A 24,750-nucleotide genomic window follows, 5' to 3' on the forward strand; every position below is an offset into this window, starting at 1 on the left:
CTCAACAAGACATGTTTCACTTCAGATTATATAAATATTTATTTCATCTCTCTGTTATATCCACATGCATGCTAAACATTGTGGTAAAGATGTGTTCATTATAGATGTAGTCTCAAAACAGTCATATCAAAGATAGCCTATAGTCACTTGTTCACCAGACCCATTCATATTTCTCAAACAGAGAAGAACGAGCCACAACAAGACAAACCTCTGCATTAAGTTAAACTCTCAGAATTGTATCCCTCCATCAAAAGCATGTTCCTCCATTTTGATCCACAAGCTCAGTACGTTTAATTTAAAACAGTCTGTACAACACAGTTCAACGATCTGCACTGTTAATACTCCCTGGTATCTGCTGTAGATATTTACTTATGTATTTTACATATTGACAGTTTGTGTTTGTGTGTGTGTGTGTGTGTGTGTGTGTGTGTGTGTGTGTGTGTGTGTGTGTGTGTGTGTGTGTGTGTGTGTGTGTGTGTGTGTGTGTGTGTGTGTGTGTGTGTGTGAGAAGAGAGCAGCTTTCCTGAGAGAGGTCTGCCAGAGGCCATACTTTCATCCAGGGTTCCCCCCACACTGTTCACCTGCCAAACGTCTGTCAGTGGAGATGAACAAATATCCTGGCTATGTAATATAATGCAATATGATAACATATAGAAAGGGAGTTGTGCACATCCAGTCCTAAAAAAGGTATTAAGGCCAGGTGAGGGTATAGCAGCTTCAGTAAAGGAAAAAGCAGAGAATATCAATTAGGGATGCCACAATCCAATGTGTGCTGCTACTATTATACCTGTTCATTCATCACAACAGGCCACTAGCTAGGTATTGGGAAAGATTGGTGCATTTTTCAATTTGCACACTGGTGTCCACAGATGCCAATGTCCAAATACAATTATTTAATCATATAGTCTATGTATCAATGTTTGTGATTGATATGATGCTTACTTTAAAAAAATATATATGCCTCATCATATTGAACATATTTTATACTAATCATAACAAGTATTAGTGATCATTTTGTTTGATTGGTTGTCCTTGACATCAGCAGGTTGTTATCAATTTGATTGGAATGTTACCTGTTCCCTTCTACTCAAACTTCATACATCTGTAATAATTTGCAGCTACTCTCTGCTTTCCCCCTTAAAATCTACAAAACCGTTACATTTCATTGAAAAAAAAACAACATTATGCACAATAACCAACATAATGGGTCCAATATGTTTTTCAGAACTTGGACATCACTACTTTTCAGAGATATTTGCTGTCCTTGTCACATATATTTAGGAACCCTGCAAATATATAGTCAACCAAAAGGAAAAAAACAACAGTTCAATATGTTCACAGGGCACTCAGGATTGTGGAGGAACATGTTTACAACACACTGAGCCAAACTCTTTCTCCTGTACACTTTTATCAGAGCATATGAAGAAAACCATCGGGACGAGCAATGTCCGTTCAATACCAATTACTGTATAGATTCACTCTGTTTCAGAGTTCCAGGTTATATATGTCCTTTTGAAATTATTCCGAAACTTGTAAAGAACTGCATATTGGCCTCTCAGTTTTTTCACAACACAGAATTGTCTATTCATGCATAGAGGAACTAGTGGGGAGAACACAATGGCTACATAACACACTGATAAAGATTGCGGTGATGAAGTGTGGTCTATACAATCTTTAAAATCTTAAATGAGACCAAAGCCTGCAGTGAGAGGTCCGTTGAATGAAGACTGTTTACTGAGAAATAAAACATTTATTCACCAAGATCTATCAATGATAGAAAATACTTAGTTGTAAGCGCAGTGGCTTCACAACAACTGTCTGATGCTGGACTCTGGATATGATATGCAGAATCAGGGTCTGCGTCCCTGACATAGGTCTATTTCACTGTTTAGAATTGTGTGAAAAAAAAAAAATTGGTCTCGCATTCAGGCCTGTTTCAAACAAGAAAATCGGCCCAGTTATGTCCTTTAAATGTCCTTTCTATGATGGTCCACTCTCCTGCTCCAAATACCTTACACTCCTCATCCCCGTCCCATTAAAACAGGGTTGGACTGAGAACACCAGTGTATGTGGAGTGTGTGGATTCAAGTATGTGTACACACACACGTGCTGCATTCAGAGTGTGAATCATCTTAAATGTCCAGGTTGTTTTACTTGTGGAACCTCTGAAAGTAAAGGGTGGAGTCGTCAAACAGCGGGTTCTTCACCTCCATCTCCCCTGTCTAGAGATGGACAGAGAGAGAGAGAGAGAGAGATACAGAGAGAAAGAGAGACAGAGGGAGGGAGAGAGAGACAGAGAGAACAAGTTTCTCAGGTTCACAGGTCATGATTTCTCTGCTCGGGTTGCGCGAGGAATAACATTTTGTGGATCTATAGTAAATCAAACAAAATTCCATTAAACCCATAACCTAGGACCACGGCCATCTGTGATAAGCCACATCCCCCAGATCCCCCTGAATCTAACTGGCAGCTAGATTCAAACTGGCAGTTAAGCCGCGTTTCCACCGCAGGAACTAGGGTCTAAACTGTAGTCCCCAGAACCTTTCTTACCCGAGAGAAAGCTCCTGCTCGGGGGGGTAGGACTTTGCAAAGGTTAACAGACCAGAGCAGCCACACAGCGCACCTCACCAGCGCCACTTATCTTCTCAGTCTCCCCTTTTTTTCACCAGACAATCGCGTCTCTCTGCTAAAATAGATAGAGAAATAATCTGTTGAATCTGATTCACTGATTCTGTCCGAACTCAAAATGTATTAATGACGTGCAGTGCAGATATTTTACTGCTTCTCCATACGTCATCGGCCTGATATGCATAACTTCCCCGGGACTTCAAACCCCGGTGGAAACACACACAACAACAGGCCACAGGAACCTTTAAGTCCCTGGTCGAGGAGTTCCTGGAACTCTAAGTTCCTGGTAGTTTTGGTGGAAAGGCGGCTTTAGATTCAGGACCATTTAGAGCAGATTGGGCTTTTTGGAAGGCGGGGCTTAAAGAGACAGATCTCTAAAACTGAGTGTTTCAGACCGAGGCTGAAAAGAGGAGATTCAGCAATGGCTCTGTGATAAAATATAAAAGGACACATGGAAACAGTTTCTAGTACATAAATGGTAAATGGTAAATGGACTTGACTTATATAGCGCTTTTCTAGCCGATTTTCTCAGCCCCAAAGCGCTTTACATATCTTACCACATTCACCCATTCATACACACACTCATACACCGATGGCAGTAGCTGCCATGCAAGGCGCTCCCCCATACCCACATTACACTGAAAATCATCATAATATGTGACCTTCAAGATGTTTTAATTGATGCAGTTTAAAATTAAATTCATATAATGAGTGGACATAATTTGGTATTAACTTTTTGAATTAAAACACTGATTTAAGCAATGCAGAGGGTTTACTTACAGGAGCCAATCCAGGACACTCATACACTGTGAAATCTCCGTCCTCATTCTCCTCATCTGTGGACGCTCCGGAGTCAGGTATCTTTGGCTCGTCCCTGTGTCTAATAGAGGACACACACACACACATTAAATATTCAGAGGGTCGGAAGCAGCTGAGCAGGGTAGGGAGGGAGAGGGACCAAGGGGCGGGGCTGTGTGACAGACACACACATGCCCTAAATAGATGAGCGTGTCTGGGGCTGGGTAGGGTGACTCACTTCTCCAGGGAGAGCATCTGCTGCTTCTGGTGCTGGTAGTGGTACATCTGGGCACTGTGCGCCAGCTTCTTGTCCCCAGGCTGAGGGAGGGGCAGAGGGGGACAGGGGTCAATGAAATTCACCCGCACATCCACACATCCACACACACACACACACACACATCCACACACACACACACACACACACACACACACACACACACACACACACACACACACACACACACACACACACACACACACACACACACACACACACACACACACACACACACACACACACACACACACACACACACACACACACACACACACACACACACACACACACACACACACACACACACACACACACACACACAAAACTCAGTTTACATTCACTCCGTAAAGCATGTGTGCGTGCTGCACAGGTTCAAACTGCTTCAAACCAAATCTTTTTAGTCTGGCTTTTATTCGTTTTCATCTGCTCATTTGCTCCGTTTTATCTATACATCTTATAGCTTGTTTTTATATCAAATTATTATTAGTTCGATTCTTATTGTTTTATTATTAGATTTGATCCGTTTTTAAAACTGTTTTAATAAAAACAACGTCCGGGTATTTTATTATTATCATCATAATTGTTCCTATTGTCTTCATTTGTGATTGTTATTTCACTGAATCTTTATTACTTTTTTGTTATATTTTTAGCTTTTTTTCCCATATAATGCAATCAATTTAAAGCATTTTGAATTAAATGTCACTTGTGTGAAAAGTGCTCTATATAAATACAGTTTGAATCACTGAACGCTAATGGGAGATAACAGCAGGTGTCTACCTAGCCATGGTCGTAAGCACACCACTCTGGGTCCTATACAAAACTAGTCTCTGCCTTTTCTCCCGTGATTCATGTCACTTTTTATTTTCACCCATTTTGTGTTTCAAGTACTTGACTGTTTAGAACTGTTGACATAAATCTGTAGTGGTTATTATGGTAGTCAAGGTCATACCAAGTTCAAAAGTAATAATAATCAGCAATATGAGATTAAGTCTGTGCAGTTTGAAATGATTCCAAATATCAACCAATGCTTCATAAACACGTTGTAGCCTACAATAACTTCCCTATGGTTACAAATAATGTAACAAATAATGCTCCAAAAATAGGTTTTATGACTAATTGAATCCAACCCAAACAACAGCTTATATTATTTCAAACCATTCTTAGCTATGTGTGCTGTGCCAGCCTTTCCTTTCCTTTCTCTTCTCTTTTTGCAGCTAGATTTTTCTTTTTTTGTGAGAACCATGACAATAACCTGCACTGTAGCCTCCTGGATCACTCAGCTCTATCAGCTCTTGAGATGCTTAGCTGGACTAAACCATTTGGACAATTTATGTAGGGGTGAAAGCCTTCCCCATTCAATACAAATAAAAACTCATTCTCACTCAACTAATCTATTCACTTAATTAAGTTATATTCATGTAGGTGTGTATTATGTAGACAAAAAATCAAATCCATTTAAAAGAAAATCTAATTTCTGGCCTTTTGAGCCCACCCCCCCTTTTTACCCCCACCACTCTGCCCCTTTAATGTGCAAGACAGTTGGATAGAAATGTTGAAACTGAAGATATTATGATATGTCCTATTCACTATATTTTTTGGTTGGGAAGTTTATTCTTTCCAAGTACTCAGTGTAACTTTATTTCTCTATATGCATTTTTCCACTCACCAAATTGTCTAAGGTTTGGGGTCTCATCAGTCCATATACAGGGTAGTCCACCTTTTGAGTCAGATGCACACCTTTCTGCAATCTGAAAAAAAGGGGGGGGGGGGAGAGAAACACTAAGCAGATGTAGGGGAGAGTGGGGTGAGTTGTGCCAGGGGGGGGAAGTAGTGCCACCCTTTGTTTCTAGAAAACCATAGAAGAAATTGGTCATGTGACCACCTATTTTTTTCAGAACCATCCATTTGACTCCTCTTGTAAAGAAGGGGGACACATGGAATGAGAGGTAAGCACATTTAAGCTCAACACACTGTTTTTTGACTTTCAAAGTAAAATTGCTATGATCAAGGTTTTTTGATTGTTGTGTCTGAACAATTATAGACAAAACATCTCTTTGTGTCCTCGGTCATTTTAACAGGCATTTTCCTAACATTGGGAACACTAATCCACTTAATCTATAAAAAAAAAACTATGTCAAAAATAATTGTCAGTGTCAGCCCTAAATTGAAATTTGGAGTCAATATTAATCCGTATACCTTCCGTTCAATCCATATCCGTTTAGAAATCAAAACACGATAAGTGACCTGTTTTTTTAATAATCATCCTCTCATCTACATCATATATTATACTAAAACACGTTTTTATCCATTTTTAATCACAATTCATGACCAGGATATCAAATATGAGAATAATGGCCTAAATGTTGATTTTGAAAAATACATGTTTCGCGGACGTCAGCATCACACTGGGAACTGAGGGACACACCCTACATTATTGATAATGTTATACGAGTCAAAGTGGGCAATCGCCCTACAATTCAGTGCAAATTGCACTGAATTGTAGAACCATGTACAGATACACAATCTGCAGCCAGATGTTCTTGCAGGTCTTTGGAGGTGATCTTTGGGTTGTGTGCAACCATTCTCACAATCCGCCGCATATGCCGCTCTTGTACTTTTCTTGGTCTGCTAGACCTGGGTTTAACTGCAACTGTGCCTGTGTCCTTCCATTCCCTGACAACGTTCCTTACAGTAGAAATTGACAATTGAAACCTTTGGGAAAGCTTCTTGTAGCCTTCCCCTAAACCATGACAATGAATAATCTTTGTTTTTAAGATCTTTTGGGAGCTGTTTTGATGATCCCATTCTGTCTCACTTCAGCAGAGAGTCAAAGAGAAGTGCAACTTGCATTTAGGCACCTAAAATACATTTTCTCATGATTAAACAGACAATTCTATGAGGTTCAAGGCTTAACAACATAATCCAACCAACTTTGTGTTTAAAGTCATCAGTTTTACATGCTGTTACAGGCATTAAAATCAACGAAACCACAAGGGTACCCATATTTTTGCACAGCCAGTTTTTCACATTTTATTTCATTTCATACAACCAAATACTGCTTTTCAAAAAATCTTTGTTTGGAAAACATCCCAGTACTTAGCTGTTCCTGGTAAATTAAAGACATACCACTTTTATATTTTTTTTTGTGAAAGCAGAGTCAATTATAATGCCGGCTGAGAGGGGTTCCCAAACTTTTTCGTATGACTGTAGCTTGTGTCATTGTGGCAGCGGGACACAGTTTAACCCGCTGATTAATATAAATTATTATTTGGAAGTTCAAAAATTAAAATGCAAATGTTTTACATTTCCCGTTTGTCTCCTTTCCCATTTTCGTATGTAAAGGGCGACATGGAAAACATAAAATAAGAAACGGTAATCAATTCATGTTTTACAGGCATATTTTGAATAAAACAGTAATTATTACTATTTTTTTAAACGAGACAAATAATTACAAAATTAAATCAAACAGTTTTTTTCGTTTTTCGTGTTTTGATTTCCAAACAGATATGGATTGAACGGAAGGTACACGGATTAATATTGAACACATATTCGATAATTGTATTTTCTCTATTCTGTATAGTCACATAATGAAACAGAACAGTTGCATTTACATAAAACTTTTTATTTTTTATCATTGTGCATTGTCCCAGTTCAATGATAGATAGATAGATAGATAGATAGATAGATAGATAGATAGATAGATAGATAGATAGATAGATAGATAGATAGATAGATAGATAGATAGATAGATAGATAGATAGATAGATAGATAGATAGATAGATAGATAGATAGATAGATAGATAGATAGATAGATAGATAGATAGATAGATAGATAGATAGATAGATAGATAGATAGATAGATAGATAGATAGATAGATAGATAGATAGATAGATAGATAGATAGATAGATAGATAGATAGATAGATAGATAGATAGATAGATAGATAGATAGATAGATAGATAGATAGATAGATAGATAGATAGATAGATAGATAGATAGATAGATAGATAGATAGATAGATAGATAGATAGATAGATAGATAGATAGATAGATAGATAGATAGATAGATAGATAGATAGATAGATAGATAGATAGATAGATAGATAGATAGATAAAATACATTTGCATTGCTATATTGTCAAATCCTGAGGAGGGAGGGATTAGGTCTTATGCAGTGTAAAAATAGTGAAGACAGGAATACATTGCCCTTACCTGAGCCAACAGGCTCCTGCTATCATCAAAGCCAGAGAACCAGACACGATGAAGACGCTGCTCATGACTGAAAGAAAATAGATACAGACATTGATTAGAAAGCAGCGCTGCGCAGGTCTGGAGCTGGCATAGTTAGACATGATGATCCCTCACTCAAAACTATGGAAATGTGTTGGGAGCAAGGGAGCAGAGCCCTAGAAGAGAGCTGAGTGTGTTGCTTATATGGCCCTGAACCAATGGAGTGAGGCAACACTAATTGACAGTATTGCAGTTCTGTTCTGTGGCCTGCAACCCTGTTGTAAATTGGTGGTCAATCCCGGGTTAGAAGAAACAAACAGTGCTCACATTTTATTCAGACAACGGAGGAAATTTTTACTGAACTGTTCTAAATGTTTCATGATCTTTTCATCAAGTCAAAATCTTTTATTGTCAGTTCTGATATATGCAAGACATACGTCAGAATCTAAATGCCGTTCATCTCTGTCCCACAGTGCAGTTGGAACGATAAAATAAAATAAAAATATAGAGTTAAATAAGATAAACAAGATAAACATTAACAATATTTACCTAAGATACATTCTAAATACTAAGTAGAGCAAAGGAATGTTCTGTGCAATATAAAACAGTATATATAAAATAGAATAGAAAGTAAAAAATATAAGTTAAAATGAAATGTGCAATGTGATGAAAAATATTTACAATGTGCAATATGCAATCAACTGGATGTACATGTTAAGGCATTTGCATTTGGTCCCAGCTTAAACCACTCTTATGGAACTGAATGGATAAAATAGCAAAGTGTCTGCTGATTCTGAGTGAATGGTATCGTTTCTTTTATCACATAACATGTATGGTAAAGAAATGCTTAAGGTATTTGAATCAGCATGAGGTGTTTTGCTAATGTTTCCCTGGGAAAAGAGTGACACAGTATATTCCTAGGAAGCTCTAATGAGTGAAACAGGAATCAACAGGTTCACAGTTGTCAAGGTAACATCACAGGTGGGGCTGCTGAGATTGTTTGTTGGCAAATCACATTGAAAGATGAATCTATCTATAAAGAAAATCTGGACCACACTGTCATAATAATAATAATAATAATAATAATAATAATAATAATAATAATAATAATAATAATAATAATAATAATATTAATAATAATAATAATAATAATAATAATAATAACAACAACAACAATAATAATTGAGTTAGGCTAACCCTATTTTGAAGTATTCAACTGTCTCGATGTCTTACTGTACTGTGTTTAGATTTAGTCAAACTACACCACTGAATTCAAATGAAAACGTCCGAGAAACTACAGGTGAACAGGGTCAAATGTTCAATTTATACATCACAACTTTGTCAGTTGATTACTGACATTAAAACATTTATTTTTGGTATTTGCATCTCTAGGCTATAAAAACTAAATATGTAGATGCTGGATAAAGGAAGAGTTAAAATCTTTATATCATTTTTACAACACATTCGTGTCCTAATGATATTACAGGGCTGTACAGGTCTCAACAATGCATTTATAGGATGTTTTCAACAACAAAAGGTCTCAGATCAGCCAACTAACAACATGTGAACAACAAATGATTCTGTAATTACCTTCAGAATAGTGTTAAGAATGATAATGGAACGTTTAGTTGATGCAACTGCTTTAGAAGTTGAGATTCCTGGAGTATTGAAAAAAAACTAATGTTGAGCTAATGACCGTTAAAGATGGTTGTATAGGAGAAATATACACACAAGGTTTAGTCAAATAATTTTTATTCCCGATTAAAGCCACTACGAGTAACTTTGTGTCCGTTGGCGGCCCCTTTGGCAGCTTTACGACGCCAGCTGCCGTGAAGCTGTTTTCTAGCTCGTGCCGGGCGTGCAAGACTCAAATAATCAGGAAGCAATATAGTGCATGTCCGTGTGTTGAAAGTGTGAGGGCACCGGACTTTTTTCGGCTCCGTGAGAGTGGTTAGTGACACAGCATCAACTAATGCCAGTCAGTGCTACACACACCTGATTGCAATGAGTTGATGCAGTGTCACCGAACTACTCTCACAGAACTGAAAGACTCCGTGTCCTCACAGAAAGCGAATGAACGAGTGACGGCAGTTAGTATGGATCACGATGAGGTAATGTGTTTATGTTGTTGTAAATAATGACTATTTCAGATGAATAATGGTCATCTGATGATGGTGAAGCGAAGTAAACTTTGTTTTAGTAGGCTACCGCTCATTAATTTAGGAGTAAACCATGGACATATGGAGTAAACACTGCAGTCTAGTTCACTCCCGTGAAATTGTGTATACGTTGGTTGGCAACGCCCTCCCACTCGTCTACCACTCTCCCTTTTAGCTTTTCTTCATTGCATTTTCTTTTTTTTCCTTTGATGGTTCAGCCCCGTTATCAGTCATTATGACGACAAATAACTGTCTCAAACAAAGCTCCCGCTCCCCTTCCCTCACCTGGAGGGATAGGCTTCTCAAATCGCGTTGTTGCACCACACTGAAATCTGCGACCAATGTGACCACACGCGCAAACCGAAAATCGGACTGGGTGTGCGACCAGACCAAACGCAGTAATAAAAACTATATAAAAACTTTTTCTTTGCACTGATGGTCTCGTTTGCTGGTAAAGGTAATTTATGATTATCAGAGGAAACATGAGGCTGTTTAAAATATATTTAAATGTTACTCGTAGCTGCTTTAAGGGTTTTTTACTGGGAGTTTTTTCTCAGCCGAGCTAAGGGTCTAAGGGCAGGGTGTCATTCTGTATGGAATGTAAAGCCCAGTGAGGAAAATGTCTATTTGTGATATTTAGCTATACAAATAAAACTGATTTTGATTTAACTCAACATAACACAGGTAATGTGTGTGTACGAGACAGAAGGACTTACTGATGAAGACAGGGTCATTGGATGGGTATGTGAGGATGCCTGGTTCATTGAGCAGAGGGCTGCTGTGGTTTGTAGTGGTGGTGGTGTTGTTGGGTGAAGCCAGGCCCTGGCTGCTAGGCTGCTCTGTAGGAGACGCTCCATGGGGCAGACCAGACACCGCAGGCTGGGTGGGCTCAGGCTCAGAGACGGCCATGGACAGTGGAGCTGGGAGAAGGAATGAACAGTCATGAGTTAGCAGGAATGTGGGTCAGTGCCAGCCTAAACCCTTTCGGTGCCCTAGGCGAAATTAGCCCCTCAAAAGGAAAATGTTGGCGCCCCTCAAAAGGAAAGTTCCAGTGTTATGTGTTATTCCAGTGCTCAGACGAGATCAAAAATGAACAGTAAATGATAGGGTGCCCCCCCCTGGTATTCTGCATCCTAGGCAACTGCCTGTATTGATTGTGCCTGGAATGTGGTGAGAAATGATACCATGAGAGCTGCAGCCTTTCAAGTCAAAGTCAAAGTCTTTTATTGTCAGATCTGATATATGCAAGACATACATCAGAATCCAAATTACATTTATCTCTGACCCACAGTGCAGTTGGAACAATAAAATAAAATATATATATAGAGTTGAACAAGATAAACATAAACAATATTTACCTAAGATAAATTCTAAATACTAAGTAGAGCAAAGGAATGTTCTGTCCAATATAAAACAGTATATATAAAATAGAATAGAAAGTAAAAAAAATAGATAAGTTAAAATGAAATGTGCAATGTGATGAAAAATATTTACAATGTGCAATATGCAATCAACTGGATGTACATGTTAAGGCATTGTGATGTGCAGGCTGAGTAATGAATAGATTAAGAGTTTCCAGTCTTACCTGTCAGCCTGGACTCAGTTCTCTGTTCAGTGATGATGGCAGAGAGGAAGTCGATCTCCTCATCCAACACAGGGTGAGGGCTGACCTTACCTGGAGGGACACAACACCACAATCTGTCAAAGCCTTCAATCAAAACACTGCACAGGGCCATGAGCAGTAGGACATTCCAGAGCGAAGGCTAACCATTGAGAAAACAATTATAGGCAATGGGAGGGGCAAAGATTAGATTCACTTCATATTATATATATTTTCAGCCATTGCCTATGCAGAACTGACATACTTGTAATCTTATGATTCACATCGTTTTGCATTATTTTAATTCTCATTTAAATGATACAGTTGAGAATTAATATTGTTCAGATAACATTTCAAGAGATATTGTTTACGTCCAAGATATTAGTTCCTACCCACCACTCTTCGCTAATTAGCAAATCACACATGCTGGTAGTCAATGGGTAGCGTTAGCCTGCCTCCGCTGACAGTCACAAGATAAACTTTACAACATCACTAAACGGCACTGCATGTGCTCGTTGTGACTTGTTTATTTACCACGTTATGTTGAGCTCAATATTTTGTTTCCCCTTTATGTCGTTTAAGAATAAAACGGTTACGGTGTGGCAGACAGGCAGGCAAGCAGGACCCAAACGCAAGACGTCGTAGCAAAATAATAATTTATTAAGCTCAAAAAAGGCAACAAAAAAGGCCAACAGGCAAAAAGGCAAAAAGGGTCCAGGACCAGGAGCACAAGAAAACACAAGTACACAGGGAACACAAAGGACAAGGACTCACTGACACGAAAAACCATAATGCACAGACCAGGAACAAAGGAACACAAGGAGTATACACACACAACGAGACACAGGTGTAACACATTAGGGGAGGGAGCAGTAATCACACAAGAGGGAAGCTTGACAGGACATGAGGAGGAACAAGACAGACGTACCAAAATAAAAAAGGAAACCCGGGTAACACCAAAACAAGACAAGACAAAGACAGACCGTGACAAAAACACATGTATTAGAACCAACCCATCTTATTGACAGCTAGTATCTGAGCTAAGCTAACAAGCGATGAGCGACCGTTGCCCATTTCTTCTTCAAAAATGCACTTAGTTAAGGGAATGGTTTCTGTGGCCTTGTCTTGAACCTGGGAGTGAGGCAACCAGATACATTTTTTTTCAAGCTATTCCTTAATTTGCAAGATATTTACTGTAAAAGCTCTGTGGTACTGACTGCGAGAAATTAAAGGTGAAGTAAGCGATTTATTTATGTTCATATAAGTGTTAAATTGCTCTTTAATTCATACAGTAATCACTTACAGTGGAGGAAATAAGTATTTGATCCCTGAACGGTCTATACATTTAACGCTAGGTTTATTTTAACCGTGATAGACAGAATATCAAAAAGAAAATCCAGAAAATAACATTATTTTGCGTTTCGTTGAGTGAAATAAGTATTTGATCCCCTATCAAAACATTACTTAGTACTTGGTGGAGAAACCCCTGTTGGCAAGTACAGAGGTCAGACGTGTCTTGTAGTTGATGACCAGGTTTGCACACATCTCAGGAGGATATTTGGACCACTCCTCTTTGCAGATCCTCTCCTAATCTTTAAGGTTTTGAGGCTGTCGTTTGAGCTTCAGTTCCCTCCACAGATCTATTGGATTAAGGTCCGGAGACTCGCTATGCCACTCCATGACCTTAACGTGTTTCTTCTTGAGCCACTCCTTTGTTGCCTTTGCTGTATTTTTAGGGTCATTGAAGTGCTGGAAGACCCATCCACGACCCATTTTTACGGACCTGGCTGAGAGAAAGCGGTTGTCACCTAGTATTTCATGGTACATGGCGCCATCCATAGTTCAGAGAAACACCCCCAAAGCATAATGCTTCAACCTCCATGCTTGACTGTGGGGATGGTGTTCTTGGGGTCATAGTCAGAACTCCTCTTCCTCCAAGCATGGCGAGTCACTATGATACCAAATAACTTGATTTTGTTCTAATCTGACCACATCACCATCTCCCAAGCATTCTCTGAGTCGTTAAGGTGTTAATTGTCAAACTTCAGACGGTTCTGTACATGTCCCTTCTTGAGCAGGGGGACCTTACGGGCACTATATGATTTCAATCCATTACGGCATAGTGTGTTACCAATGGTTTTCTTGGTGACTGTGGTCCCAGCTGCCTTGGGATCATAAACAAGCTCCTCCCGTGTAGATCTGGGCTGATCCCACACCTTTCTCATGATCATTGATACCCCACAAGGGGAGATCTTGCATGGAGCCCCAGACCGAGGGAGATTGAGGGTCATTTTGTGTTTCTTTTATTTTCAAATAATCGCACCAACAGTTGTCTCCTTCTCACCCAGCTTCTCGCCAATGGTCTTGTAGTGTATTCCGGCCTTGTGCAGGACTACAATCTTGTCCCTGATGTCCTTAGACAGCTCTTTGGTCTTGCCCATGATGGAGATGTTGGAGTTTGATTTATTGACTATGTGGACAGGAGTCTTTTATAAAGGTAACAAGTTGAGACAGGTGTGTTTTATAAAGGAAACTAGTTGAGATTAGGAATACTTTTTTAAAGCACGAGAAATAATCTGTGGGAGTCAGAATTCTTTATAATTGGTAGGGGATCAAATACTTTTTTCACTCAATGAAATGCAAAATAATTTATATATTTTTTTTAATGTGATTTTCTGGATTTTCTTTTTGATATTCTGTCTATCACTGTTAAAATAAACCTAGCTTTAACATTATAGACCGCTCATTTCTTTGTAAGTGGGCAAATTTACAAAATCAGTGAGGGATCAAATACTTATTTCCTCCACTGTATAGTGTGCGCGTTTCATAAAGCAGTCCTCTCAGTCACCCGCTCTGCATGTAATAGGCAAATAAACTTCTCGGGGATCCCACTACTAATAACCAATCAGAAGAGAGAATGCTACAAACTGGTACCCGTCTCACTGCCGGTGCACGCGCAGAGCAACAGATGGGTGAATGTGCATGCGGCTACAATGGCGGAGCAGGTAAAAATCCTTCCCAATCAGTGGCGTCTTTGCATTAGGGCCCCACCAGAGGGCGCTGCCGTGCAGGGCAGGATTATAAACTTAAGTTTTTCTGTGTCAAAAATGTCATTGAGCATAAGTTAATAATACATTAATTGTTAATAATTAATTAAATGTCCGCAGTTTTAATTCGATGAACGCAATTGTCTTACTTTTTGTAGTGTAGTAGTTGTGTGTGAAATAGTTTGTTGCTCCGTCTCGTCTGTTCCGCTCGGTGGGGCCCAGCCGAGATGGCCCTGTGCAGTGTAGCGGACTGGGGGAGCTGCTGCGCGACCATGCGCGTGCGCAGCGCCCACTTTAGTTTCGGCAGTTTAGGGCCCCAGAGCGCTTCTCATTGGCTGATTTGTAGAAAGGGCGGGGTTTACGGCGGGAGCTGCTCAGATCTTGCTAGCTCGGCTAACGTAGTGCAAGAAGTGATCCTCATTGGTGAGTCTAATCAGTAATTATGGAATTAAGTGGAATTTATTATGTAGTTTACATATTATTGTTTGAATTAGAATTTCTGCATGCGTAACTGGCGATACGTGTTTGTGTGTGTGGGGGGCACAACCTCGCGTGGGCTCCCCAAGGGAGCAGTTCACCTGTCTGTGGTGGTGAAATGGCTCTTTGGCTGTGGTATATTGTGAGTGGTGGCTTTGTATATTGATTGCTGTGTATAGGGTGTGCGCCGTTGTGTTTTTATTGTTGCCACGTTGTTGTTTCGATCTTGAGTTTTTGATATTGTGAGATCTTGAACACTGCCATTTGATGGTGCTGTTGATATAATATATTTCGTCAGATTCGCGTTTCAGTGATGGCATTATTCAACTGCAATTTTGGTCCCCTCTGTCACTTGCTACTTTGTTTTTGTTGTGATGGTAGTAATGTGTGGTATTTCTGGATTGCGTTATAAGATTTTAAATTAATGTGGTGACGTAGGGACGAGGGAGCAGACCGTTAACTGCAGTCTCTGACATGAAGTTAGCTAAACTGATCATTCCGCTTACTGAACCTTTAAAGTCACTTGTTTTGCCCGTTTGGGAATCCTGCTGCATGTCAGTGGATTTAAAACAACTACATAATAACACTACCCTCATGTAGTGTAAGAACATAAGTGCAGTCTTGCTGGTTAGTAATAACTGAACCAGAGTCTGTGTCCCCTCCACCCCCTGTGATCCTGTGCTTCACTGCAGAGCATCGTCACACCTCCTGGGCGTTTCTAACACTGATGAGTGGGTGGAAGTCCTACAGGCGTGAGCGGAGAGAGTGACGCTGTGTGTGTGTGTGTGTGTGTGTGTGTGTGTGAATTAATTAATTAATTTTCATTATTGTGTCATGTCCAAACAAGGACCCATCCCCTTCGGGATTATAAGACACCAACAACTGTATCAAATTCAAATGATAATATTCACTTCCTGTAAATGGTGATCACATTTCACAGTAGGACAACAAGGAACAGACGCAAAGAAAAGAAAAGAAAAGAAAAGCAAACATAAAGATCTCATTTATAAGTGTGTTTTGTTCTCTTGGACCAGGCCTTCTCCAGATAGCCAGCAAGGGCAAAATACCTTAAAGTCAAAGAGTGTGTGTGTGTGTGTGTGTGTGTGTGTGTGTGTGTGTGTGTGTGTGTGTGTGTGTGTGTGTGTGTGTGTGTGTGTGTGTGTGTGTGTGTGTGTGTGTGTGTGTGTGTGTGTGTGTGTGTGTGTGTGTGTGTGTGTGTGTGTGTGTGTGTGTGTGTGTGTGTGTGTGTGTATAGGCCAAAGTAGTGCAGTAAATTATTATCTACAGTATGTTTGAGAGTAGAGGGCAGGATCGGGTTGTAAACATGTAAAACATTTTTCCTCTGTTTTCTTTTTCTTCCTTCTATTTGATGTTAGTTGGTAAATAAATGTGGTGATCTGTGTGTGTGTGTGTGTGTGTGTGTGTGTGTGTGTGTGTGTGTGTTTTACTGTGTGTAGGTGGATGGCTTGGCGCTCTACTGCTGCTTACTGTGTGTGGGTTGATGGCAGTTTGACGAAGGAGAAAGAGAAAGAGGAAAAAAGGCTAATGAAAGAGAAAGAGAGAGAGAGAGAGAGAGAGAGAGAGAGAGAGAGAGAGAGAGAGGCTGATGTGGTTGGTGAAGCGACTGTTCCTCGGAATAGTGAATGAAAAGCGTCACTATGGCAACAAAGAGAAGGTGAGGAAGAGGAGATGAGAAACAAAGCAAGGAGAGTGTGTTGACTGTCAACAGTGGCTTTGACAATAATACAGAATATCACCCCCATGATTAGCACTGAGGAAAACATATATCTCTTATCTGTATATCTGGGCAGGTTTTGAGTACTTTCCACCTCAAACCTGTAAACAATGGAGGGCAATGACGCTTTCTGGAAACAGTCTGTTATTCTATTCACATATTATATCCCAGTCTACTTATATATATATTTTTTTATTCCTCAATGTCTTTTTACCCTAGCACCTATTAATCTCGTTTGATTTGGTGTGTGTATACATGAGTATGTGTACTTATCTTTTTGTATATGTGTTTTTTGATTAGTATGCATTTATTTGATTGTACTTGCATCGTATGTATTTTGTTCAAGCACTTTGTAAACCATTGTTTTTAAAGGTGCTATATAAATAAAGATATAATAATAATAATAATAATAATAATAATAATAATAATAATAATAATAATAATAATAATAATAATAATAATAATAATAATAATAATAATAATAATAATAATAATAATAATACTGCTAAGGCCAAGTAAGAAGAACTGTTTTCTTCTTTGCTTGAACTGGGCCTTTCATATTGACATACAGTCTTCCACTTACATTGTAGGCTTCCATATATTTTGTTCAGCACCAATAAGCAATAGGCCGATATGTTTTTTTTTAGATTGGATCTATTGGATAGGAGCAATATCTAGACAATCTACCAACACAAACACATGAAAGGATAAGGCATGAATTCATATCGTTCACATTGTCAACAAATCCCATGAAAAGGCCAAAACCAACCATGTGAGGCTCTTCGCGAATGAACATGTCACCCGGGGCTACAGTGTGGCTCGCGGGTGTGTTTTAATAGCTGTTAAACAACAATGAAGCTCTATGGCTCAGTGTAACACCAATACAAATACGGCCTATTCCATAGAAGTTATGATGTCAAAGCAGTTCCAGTGCCTTTGAGAGGATCAAAGAGATGAGAGTGGAGGCAGAGGAGCAAGAGAGAGAGAGGGGGCAGACTGGAGGAGTGACAGAGAGAAGATGGATGTGCGTGCCTACATACACTCACTACGACTGGCTTTACTGCAGTGGGTTGTTGGGCTGGCAGCGAGAGCAGTGACGCTGAGGGGTAAGTCCTGCATGACAGAGACTCCTGCCTTTCTGTCTGCGTGTTGGGGAAAATCCTAATGGGAAGGTGCTACAACCATTTCACATGACAACTACAAAACACTACTGCAGGCATACAATGAAAAGCTTTTCTTTACCTAAAGACAAGTCACTGCTTCGCCAGGAGCCACCAGTACTTTACACTGAATCCTTTTAAAAGATCTAAGATTTTAATAAAAAAAACCTGGATAGATGTAAAGACCCTTATTGTTAAGTGTTGCCAGGATTCTTCTTCTTAAATTGTCTGATTTTAATCATTCAGCTCATAAAGAACGAGTGTGTAGTATTCCATCTATCATACTGAACCAATGAGGATTATGCTGGCTGGACCAGGTGGGATGTTTACAACCCTATCTCAGGTCCCTCCCAGTATAATTTATGTGTTGGTGAATTTCAGAAGAAAGCAGCCCTGCCCCCTGATCCATCCCACATCCACCACCAGCTCACTCTCACTTCCCAGTCCTGCAGTGTACTGCAGTGTGAACTGGTCATCACTTAACCACAGCTTAATATTCTATGGAAAATGCATATCATAAACACTGCCACTAACAAAATATATACGCCGGTTAAATGGTCATATTACCAGCACCACCACTTTATGCATGTTTCTGTGTAACTATTGTCCTAATTTGCAATGATTTCCGTTGTTGCACTATTTCTTGTCTTGTCTTCATGTATTTGTTTGCACCTTGGTCCATGAACTTAATAATTTAATTAAAGGAATACTTCACCCATACGGAACCAGCGTTCTATCATTATAAAATAACTATTATAATATAATGAATGAGGTTTTTCTTCCCTCAGTCTTCCCTTAGTCTTCCCTTGGCCCAGCTGTCCTGTTAATCCTAACCCTTACTGTGATGTCACAAGAAGGAAACTGTAGGGTAACCCATAACACACTCTTTCTGGCTTTTCTCAGGCTAAGATGATCCGATTTAAATTTTTGTTGCACATTTATACTAAATAGGATCTCCGAGTTCAATACACCTTCATATTCCAACCGGTGAAGTAGGGCTTTAACTGAAAACTCTGTTTATGGTAAATGACAATAAAGTTGAAGTTGAAGACAAGCCTTGGCAGCAGACCTTCAGTTAGATAATAGTGTTGGACATTAACTATGACACACAGCTGACTGAGATGAATGGATGCTCCCTTTACACCCACTGGGACTGTGTCAAGTCAGTTTATGTGAAGAATGTCCATGACTCATGTGAAGGATGAGACAGTAACTGTGATGATGTGTTGAGGGTTCACTCAGTTGGAGCTTTTGACACAAAGCCTGTCTCATGAATGTTTGAAAGACATTATTCTTTATCGGGTAGGGAGGGTCTAATTGGGTAAAAATCCTCTGTTTTCTTAATATGTATGATGTTTGGTAATTTAAAGCTATAGTGCGTAACTTTTTCCCCTGTAAATGAATGTCGGTTACATTCAAGTCATCGCCAAACAGTGTTGGGCAAGTTACTTCAAAAGCGTAATGCGGTATTTATTACTTATTACTGGCATTTCAAAGTAGTTAGTTACATTACAATATTACCGTCTTTGAATTGTAAGGCATTACACTACTTTTACATTACTTTTGCATTACTTTCACCAAAATAACATGAAATATGGATTTGGTGTTCTCAATAGATCTTCTTGTGTTCAATGCAGCTCATTACACAGCAGGAGGTGACATGGTATGGCATAATGACTGAGCTAGGCTTAAAGGTGAGAACACACCGGGCGCGTTGGGTGTGGTGGGCACGTTGAAAAATCCTATTTTTGCATAGGGAACCATTGGTTGGGGCGCGAGGATCCGTTGGCCGCGGCAAAGCGTTGCTTTGGGCACTTTGGGCGCGTTGCCAAAGCGTCACCGCGCCGGCAAAGCGTCAAAAAGCGTCACCGCGCCGGCAAAGCGTCAAAAAAAAGATGAAAATATTGAACTTTCAACGCTCCGGCGCGTGACGTTTAGCCGCGTTGGCCAATCAGCGGTGAGCTTGACCCTACGTCACTGGCAGAGAGCCGGAGGACAGAAAAATCTGAGACAAAATGGAGGCGCAAATAATCACCGCTGTGTGTGCGAGACCGTGACAACACAGAGGCAAACACCGAGTAGGAAATGTATTTACGGCTGGCTGCCTGGTGCTGTATGAAGCCGCTCGGGGTTACAGGACGTGGGGAAAGTGAACCAGGAGCAAATAATCACCGCTGTGTGTGCGAGACTGTATAAACACCGTGGAGGAAATGCGGCTGGCTGGTGATATGAAGCCGCTCGGGTGGGGAAAGTGAGCCAGGAGAATGGGCTTCCTGGTTAATTCAGTGAATATGTGTGGCTGTGCTTAAGCCGATAAACCAAGTTAGCACCGGTCGGATAGCGTTAGCTAACTCACCCGGCTGTGTGCGGCCACCACCTCCATATAATGAACCCAAACATAACGGCTAAATCCGGGGAACTTTCACAACAAGTACAGCGAAGCACCGGTGTTTATGCCTGCCCTATAGGCTATCTACGCCAGCCACGGTCCCGTCACAGCCAGGTAATGTAGGCTACTTGCCTTTATTTTCTACTGCCCTGTGCACAATGCTGCTGTAAATGTGTTTGGTATGGTGCTGCCTTGCTGTTTGTGTTCATTTCCGAGTGGCGTGAATCTGCAATGCTGTTTTAAGGCTATTTGTTCCGTTCACTTGCTGTTTATTTGTTTTTTTGGCACAATTGTTGGCCTTGTAGTTGTTGTTTTTGTGTGGACATGAACGCTGTTGTGTCGGGTCGGATCTGATCGCAGCCATGGTTGATTAGGGGAATAAATATATCGGGGGAGACTAGCTGCGTAGCTCCGTTCCTCGGACTCCCACAAAAGATAGAGCGCAGCGATGGGGATTATCTCAGCCATGGTTGATCAGCAATAGAAAAAGCGGGGGGAAATAAGTTTCGGGTGGGCTCATCTACGTAGGCGCGTTGCTTTTGGGCGCGTTGGACAATTTTTTGACACAAAATGACCAAGCGCCAGATCGGGCGCGTTGGTCGCTTTGGCCCAAAGCGCCAACGCGCCCGGTGTGTTCGCAGCTTAAGGCTAACACAAGTAGGCCTATGCTATATAATATAATGGTCACAGTTATGGCTCATGGTGCAATACATTTTATAATAGAAATACTGTATCTTTAGGTATTTATTTAGCCTATATTAATATCAATAGAGCTAGAGCCTACTACTGTAGATTGAAAAAGTAAATTGAGCCTCAAAGATTTGTTTCTTGCGTTCTGGCGACTTAAAAGCACAAACAAGTTGTTCACATCATCATCAACTTTTGCCTTTTTTAGTTGTTCCAAAGAATCTGCCTTATCATCTTGCCATCTAATCTAAATGATAACAGCCCATTATGTTTGTTTATCGTCTCTCTTGCGTGACATTTTATAATAACAATAGTAGCCTAAATATAGGCCTATATCTCCTTTGCTAATTCAAAGCATCCACTCATTATGTTGGGAGTCGACGTGTGTGTCAGAGGCATGAATCGACAAAGCGATCAACTCTTATTGTGACTTTTTTGCTGCAGCACTTTTAGTACTGAGGAGAGCTTGCCAACTGCGCTGTCCTTTACGCACCATCATTGCCGCCGTTATGTTAAGATTTCATAATTTGCATCAAAGCAAACCCTTTAGGCGCCGGGTTTTATTTTTAAAAATACTAGATTTTGACACTTAAATTTCAGCTCTGGATTGAAAGTGGTTTGAGATAGAGACAAAGTATAAATGAGACAAATATTGAGAATGACCTAAAGTTTACCTGGGGAGTAAATTTTCCCATCTAATTAGCATATTATGACGTCATATGGTGGCGGCCATGTTGTAGGCTATTATGTAATTTCCATGAAATACCTGATATTTTGAAAGAGAGTTGAACGTATTTAATCAGATTCACCCCTCCATCCATTTGTAATGATGTCCACTTTGTTGTAAGCCAACAGTTGTAAACTAGAACTAGAACTACACCACAAAACTCATATAAACAGTAGGCGTTTATGATTTTTTTTTACCCACCACCATTTTTATTTCCTTTTTTCTTCTATTCTTCATTATTATTATTATCATCATTATTATCATTATAATATAATAATAATGCTGCGTCGCATGGCTGCACCACTGCTGCGCATGGACGCACCGTGACCGGGGCCGTAGAAAGAGTGAACACCAACTCCCTACTCGTCAATTTTTTGCTTGCCATATCTCTAAATAACTCCTAAATCCAGCAATACCGCTTCAGCATAAATAGCTTCGTGGCACACTATCTCCGATTTCGCACCTAACAACAGCGCGATTCATTTGCAGCCTGGACGCGGAGGTGTGTCACCTCTCTGCTCTGACAGCAGGCAGGGACTCGCTCTGACGTAAAACTGTAACGCGTTACTCCCAACACTGTCGCCAAACAAGATGACACAAGGTTAATTGAGTCTATCAGCTCCACACAACTCTCTCTGTATGTCTCAGTATCGCAGCGTTTACAAACCGGTGACACACTGACTCAGAAAGATCCTAAGAAATGATGCAGTTGTTGCTACTTCATGTAGACGCGCAGACAGAGTCATCGTTATTACTTAGAATTCCTCATGGGGGTTAAAAGAAGTTATGCACCATAGCTTAAAATTATTATTTATTTTTTTTATTGTATGATTTGTCTTCAAAATCCTGCGAAGCATTGAACTGGTAGTGTATATCTAGCCTGAGCACCACCTACCTTTAATGGACTGATCAGAGTGAGGGGTGTGCCTTCTCTTGACCACACAGCGGCCCTGGGAGTTCTCCAGCAGGGGGCGCAGGCAGGGTCCGCAGTGTGAGCTGCCCGGCTGGCAGAAGTGTCTTCCTGCTCGCGCACAGTCTAAACTCCGAGGGCACAGATAAGATCCTGTATAGAGAGAGACATGGCACATAAGGACTTTTACACAACTGTCTAAATGAGATACCTCAATTTTTTCTATTTTCATATTTTACAATTTCATCTTAGATTTTAAATTTCCATTGAGAAGATTGATACCACTATACAGTAAATATGTTACAGGCAGCCATATGAAGCAGCCACTGCCGTGAGCAAGGGCACTTTGCAGCATGTATACTTCATATTTCACTGCATATTTCACTGCTTATCTAAGTTTTTTTTGTTGAAAAATTACTACAGCACTAACTGTTGAACTCCTGAATATTCAACATACAAAATGAATTCATGCTCAGCTTTTGTCAGTTTTAAGACGTGACTAAAATGGGGTTATTTGGGTGCACCCTCCAATACACCTCTTTAGAACTCCTCTCTGAGAAGCACAGCAGTGTTGCATATGCAGCACCAGAGCATATCCATTGCACTTGTTGTGTTGGTCTGAGTGCGTCCATTATGGTCTCAGTGTTTGTTACCAAGAAGAAATCTGAGGCCAACACCAGTGTTCAGAGAAAAGGACAGAGCTGGACTGGAAGTGTTTTCAATGCCACAGGGATAAGATAATTAGACCCCACTATCAATATGAACCCTTTATAAGCTTCTTCATCAGAATGGCTCTCTGGGTTACAGAACTAGACACTCTGGTTGCCATGACTACTCCCATGGCAACTGTGGAGGTGTGACATCATCAGGGGGGTGAGTCACCAAACAGATGCACAAGTCAAGGATGGAAGCTTTGGTCTCAGGCTGGTGTGTGTCAAACAGAAAACCACAGAAGCATGGGGAAACTGTAAAGGATGCTACTTTCCTTTCACAATGTCACACTAATCTATGTTATTCTAAAAACAGCTACAGTGCATTTTAGACATTTTTAAATGTTTCACAATTAAATGTTGAATAAATTGGACTATTTTGCAACAGGTGCATTTGTTAATGTAGTGCTCCTGGCTGCACTATGATTAATACCACAGCTGAAGGAGCTAACAAGTGACACACATCGCTGACACACATCGCTCGCACACACACACACACACACACACACACACACACACACACACCAGGAGCAGTGGTTAATCTATGCAAAGCTTTTATACAACTGGCAGCAGAATGCACTGAGCCAATAGACTCTCCTGTTTCCCTTAGCCACAGTATACTATATACCACCACTGACTTTTCCACAGTAGAACCATGTGTGTGTTGGCAAAAGAAAGCAGATCATTACACATAATGAAAGAATACTTTGCATCCATCTATTGCACCAAGCTGAACTCAAGTGAGAGTGGCAAATGCACAAAACTACACCGTGAGAATACACCTAACTGATAATGTGAAAATGAAATACAATTAGTGGTGGGCCGATAACGGCGTTAACGTGCTGCGTTAACGCCAGACTCTTATCGGCGATAAAAAAAATATCGCCGTTAATCTCTTATTCCTCTTATTTTAGCGCGGATGTATACCTGGCCGAATTGCACTGTAGTGCACGAGTCAGAACGAGTCCGACTTCGCACCTGTGTACCACATCAAACGTAACGTGCTCACATGGATGCAGCTAGGAAGCCGCCGGGTTTGCTTCAGGGAAAATGTATTTTTAAGAAGCCTCCCAATGGAAACCTCGACAAGACCAAGGTTGTTTGCAACTTGTGCAATGCGGAATTGGTTTACTGTAGGAGTTCTAACAGTCTGTGCTCTCGGAAGCGGCTGGGGCATACGTGTGTGCAATGGGAGAGCTTTGTGTGGAGAGAAA

At 40.3% G+C, this 24,750-nt stretch overlaps 1 protein-coding gene across 1 annotated transcript in view; it reads right to left on the reverse strand.

The window, feature by feature from the left end:
• Window positions 1–517: 517 nt before the first annotated feature.
• Window positions 518–24,750, reverse strand: part of npdc1b (neural proliferation, differentiation and control, 1b) — a 40,934-nt gene continuing 16,701 nt past the window's right edge. The window contains exons 2-9 of the mRNA XM_080051862.1: window positions 22,812–22,979; window positions 11,680–11,769; window positions 10,811–11,014; window positions 7,918–7,984; window positions 5,370–5,451; window positions 3,665–3,744; window positions 3,409–3,508; window positions 518–2,222 (exon numbers count right to left, since the gene is read on the reverse strand). Of these exons, the coding sequence (XP_079907988.1) occupies window positions 2,151–2,222; window positions 3,409–3,508; window positions 3,665–3,744; window positions 5,370–5,451; window positions 7,918–7,984; window positions 10,811–11,014; window positions 11,680–11,769; window positions 22,812–22,979 (863 nt within the window). The 3' untranslated portion in view covers window positions 518–2,150. The remainder of the gene's footprint in view (window positions 2,223–3,408; window positions 3,509–3,664; window positions 3,745–5,369; window positions 5,452–7,917; window positions 7,985–10,810; window positions 11,015–11,679; window positions 11,770–22,811; window positions 22,980–24,750) is intronic.

Source organism: Ammodytes marinus, assembly GCF_949987685.1.
Source record: "Ammodytes marinus genome assembly, chromosome: 2".
NCBI lineage: Eukaryota > Metazoa > Chordata > Actinopteri > Uranoscopiformes > Ammodytidae > Ammodytes > Ammodytes marinus.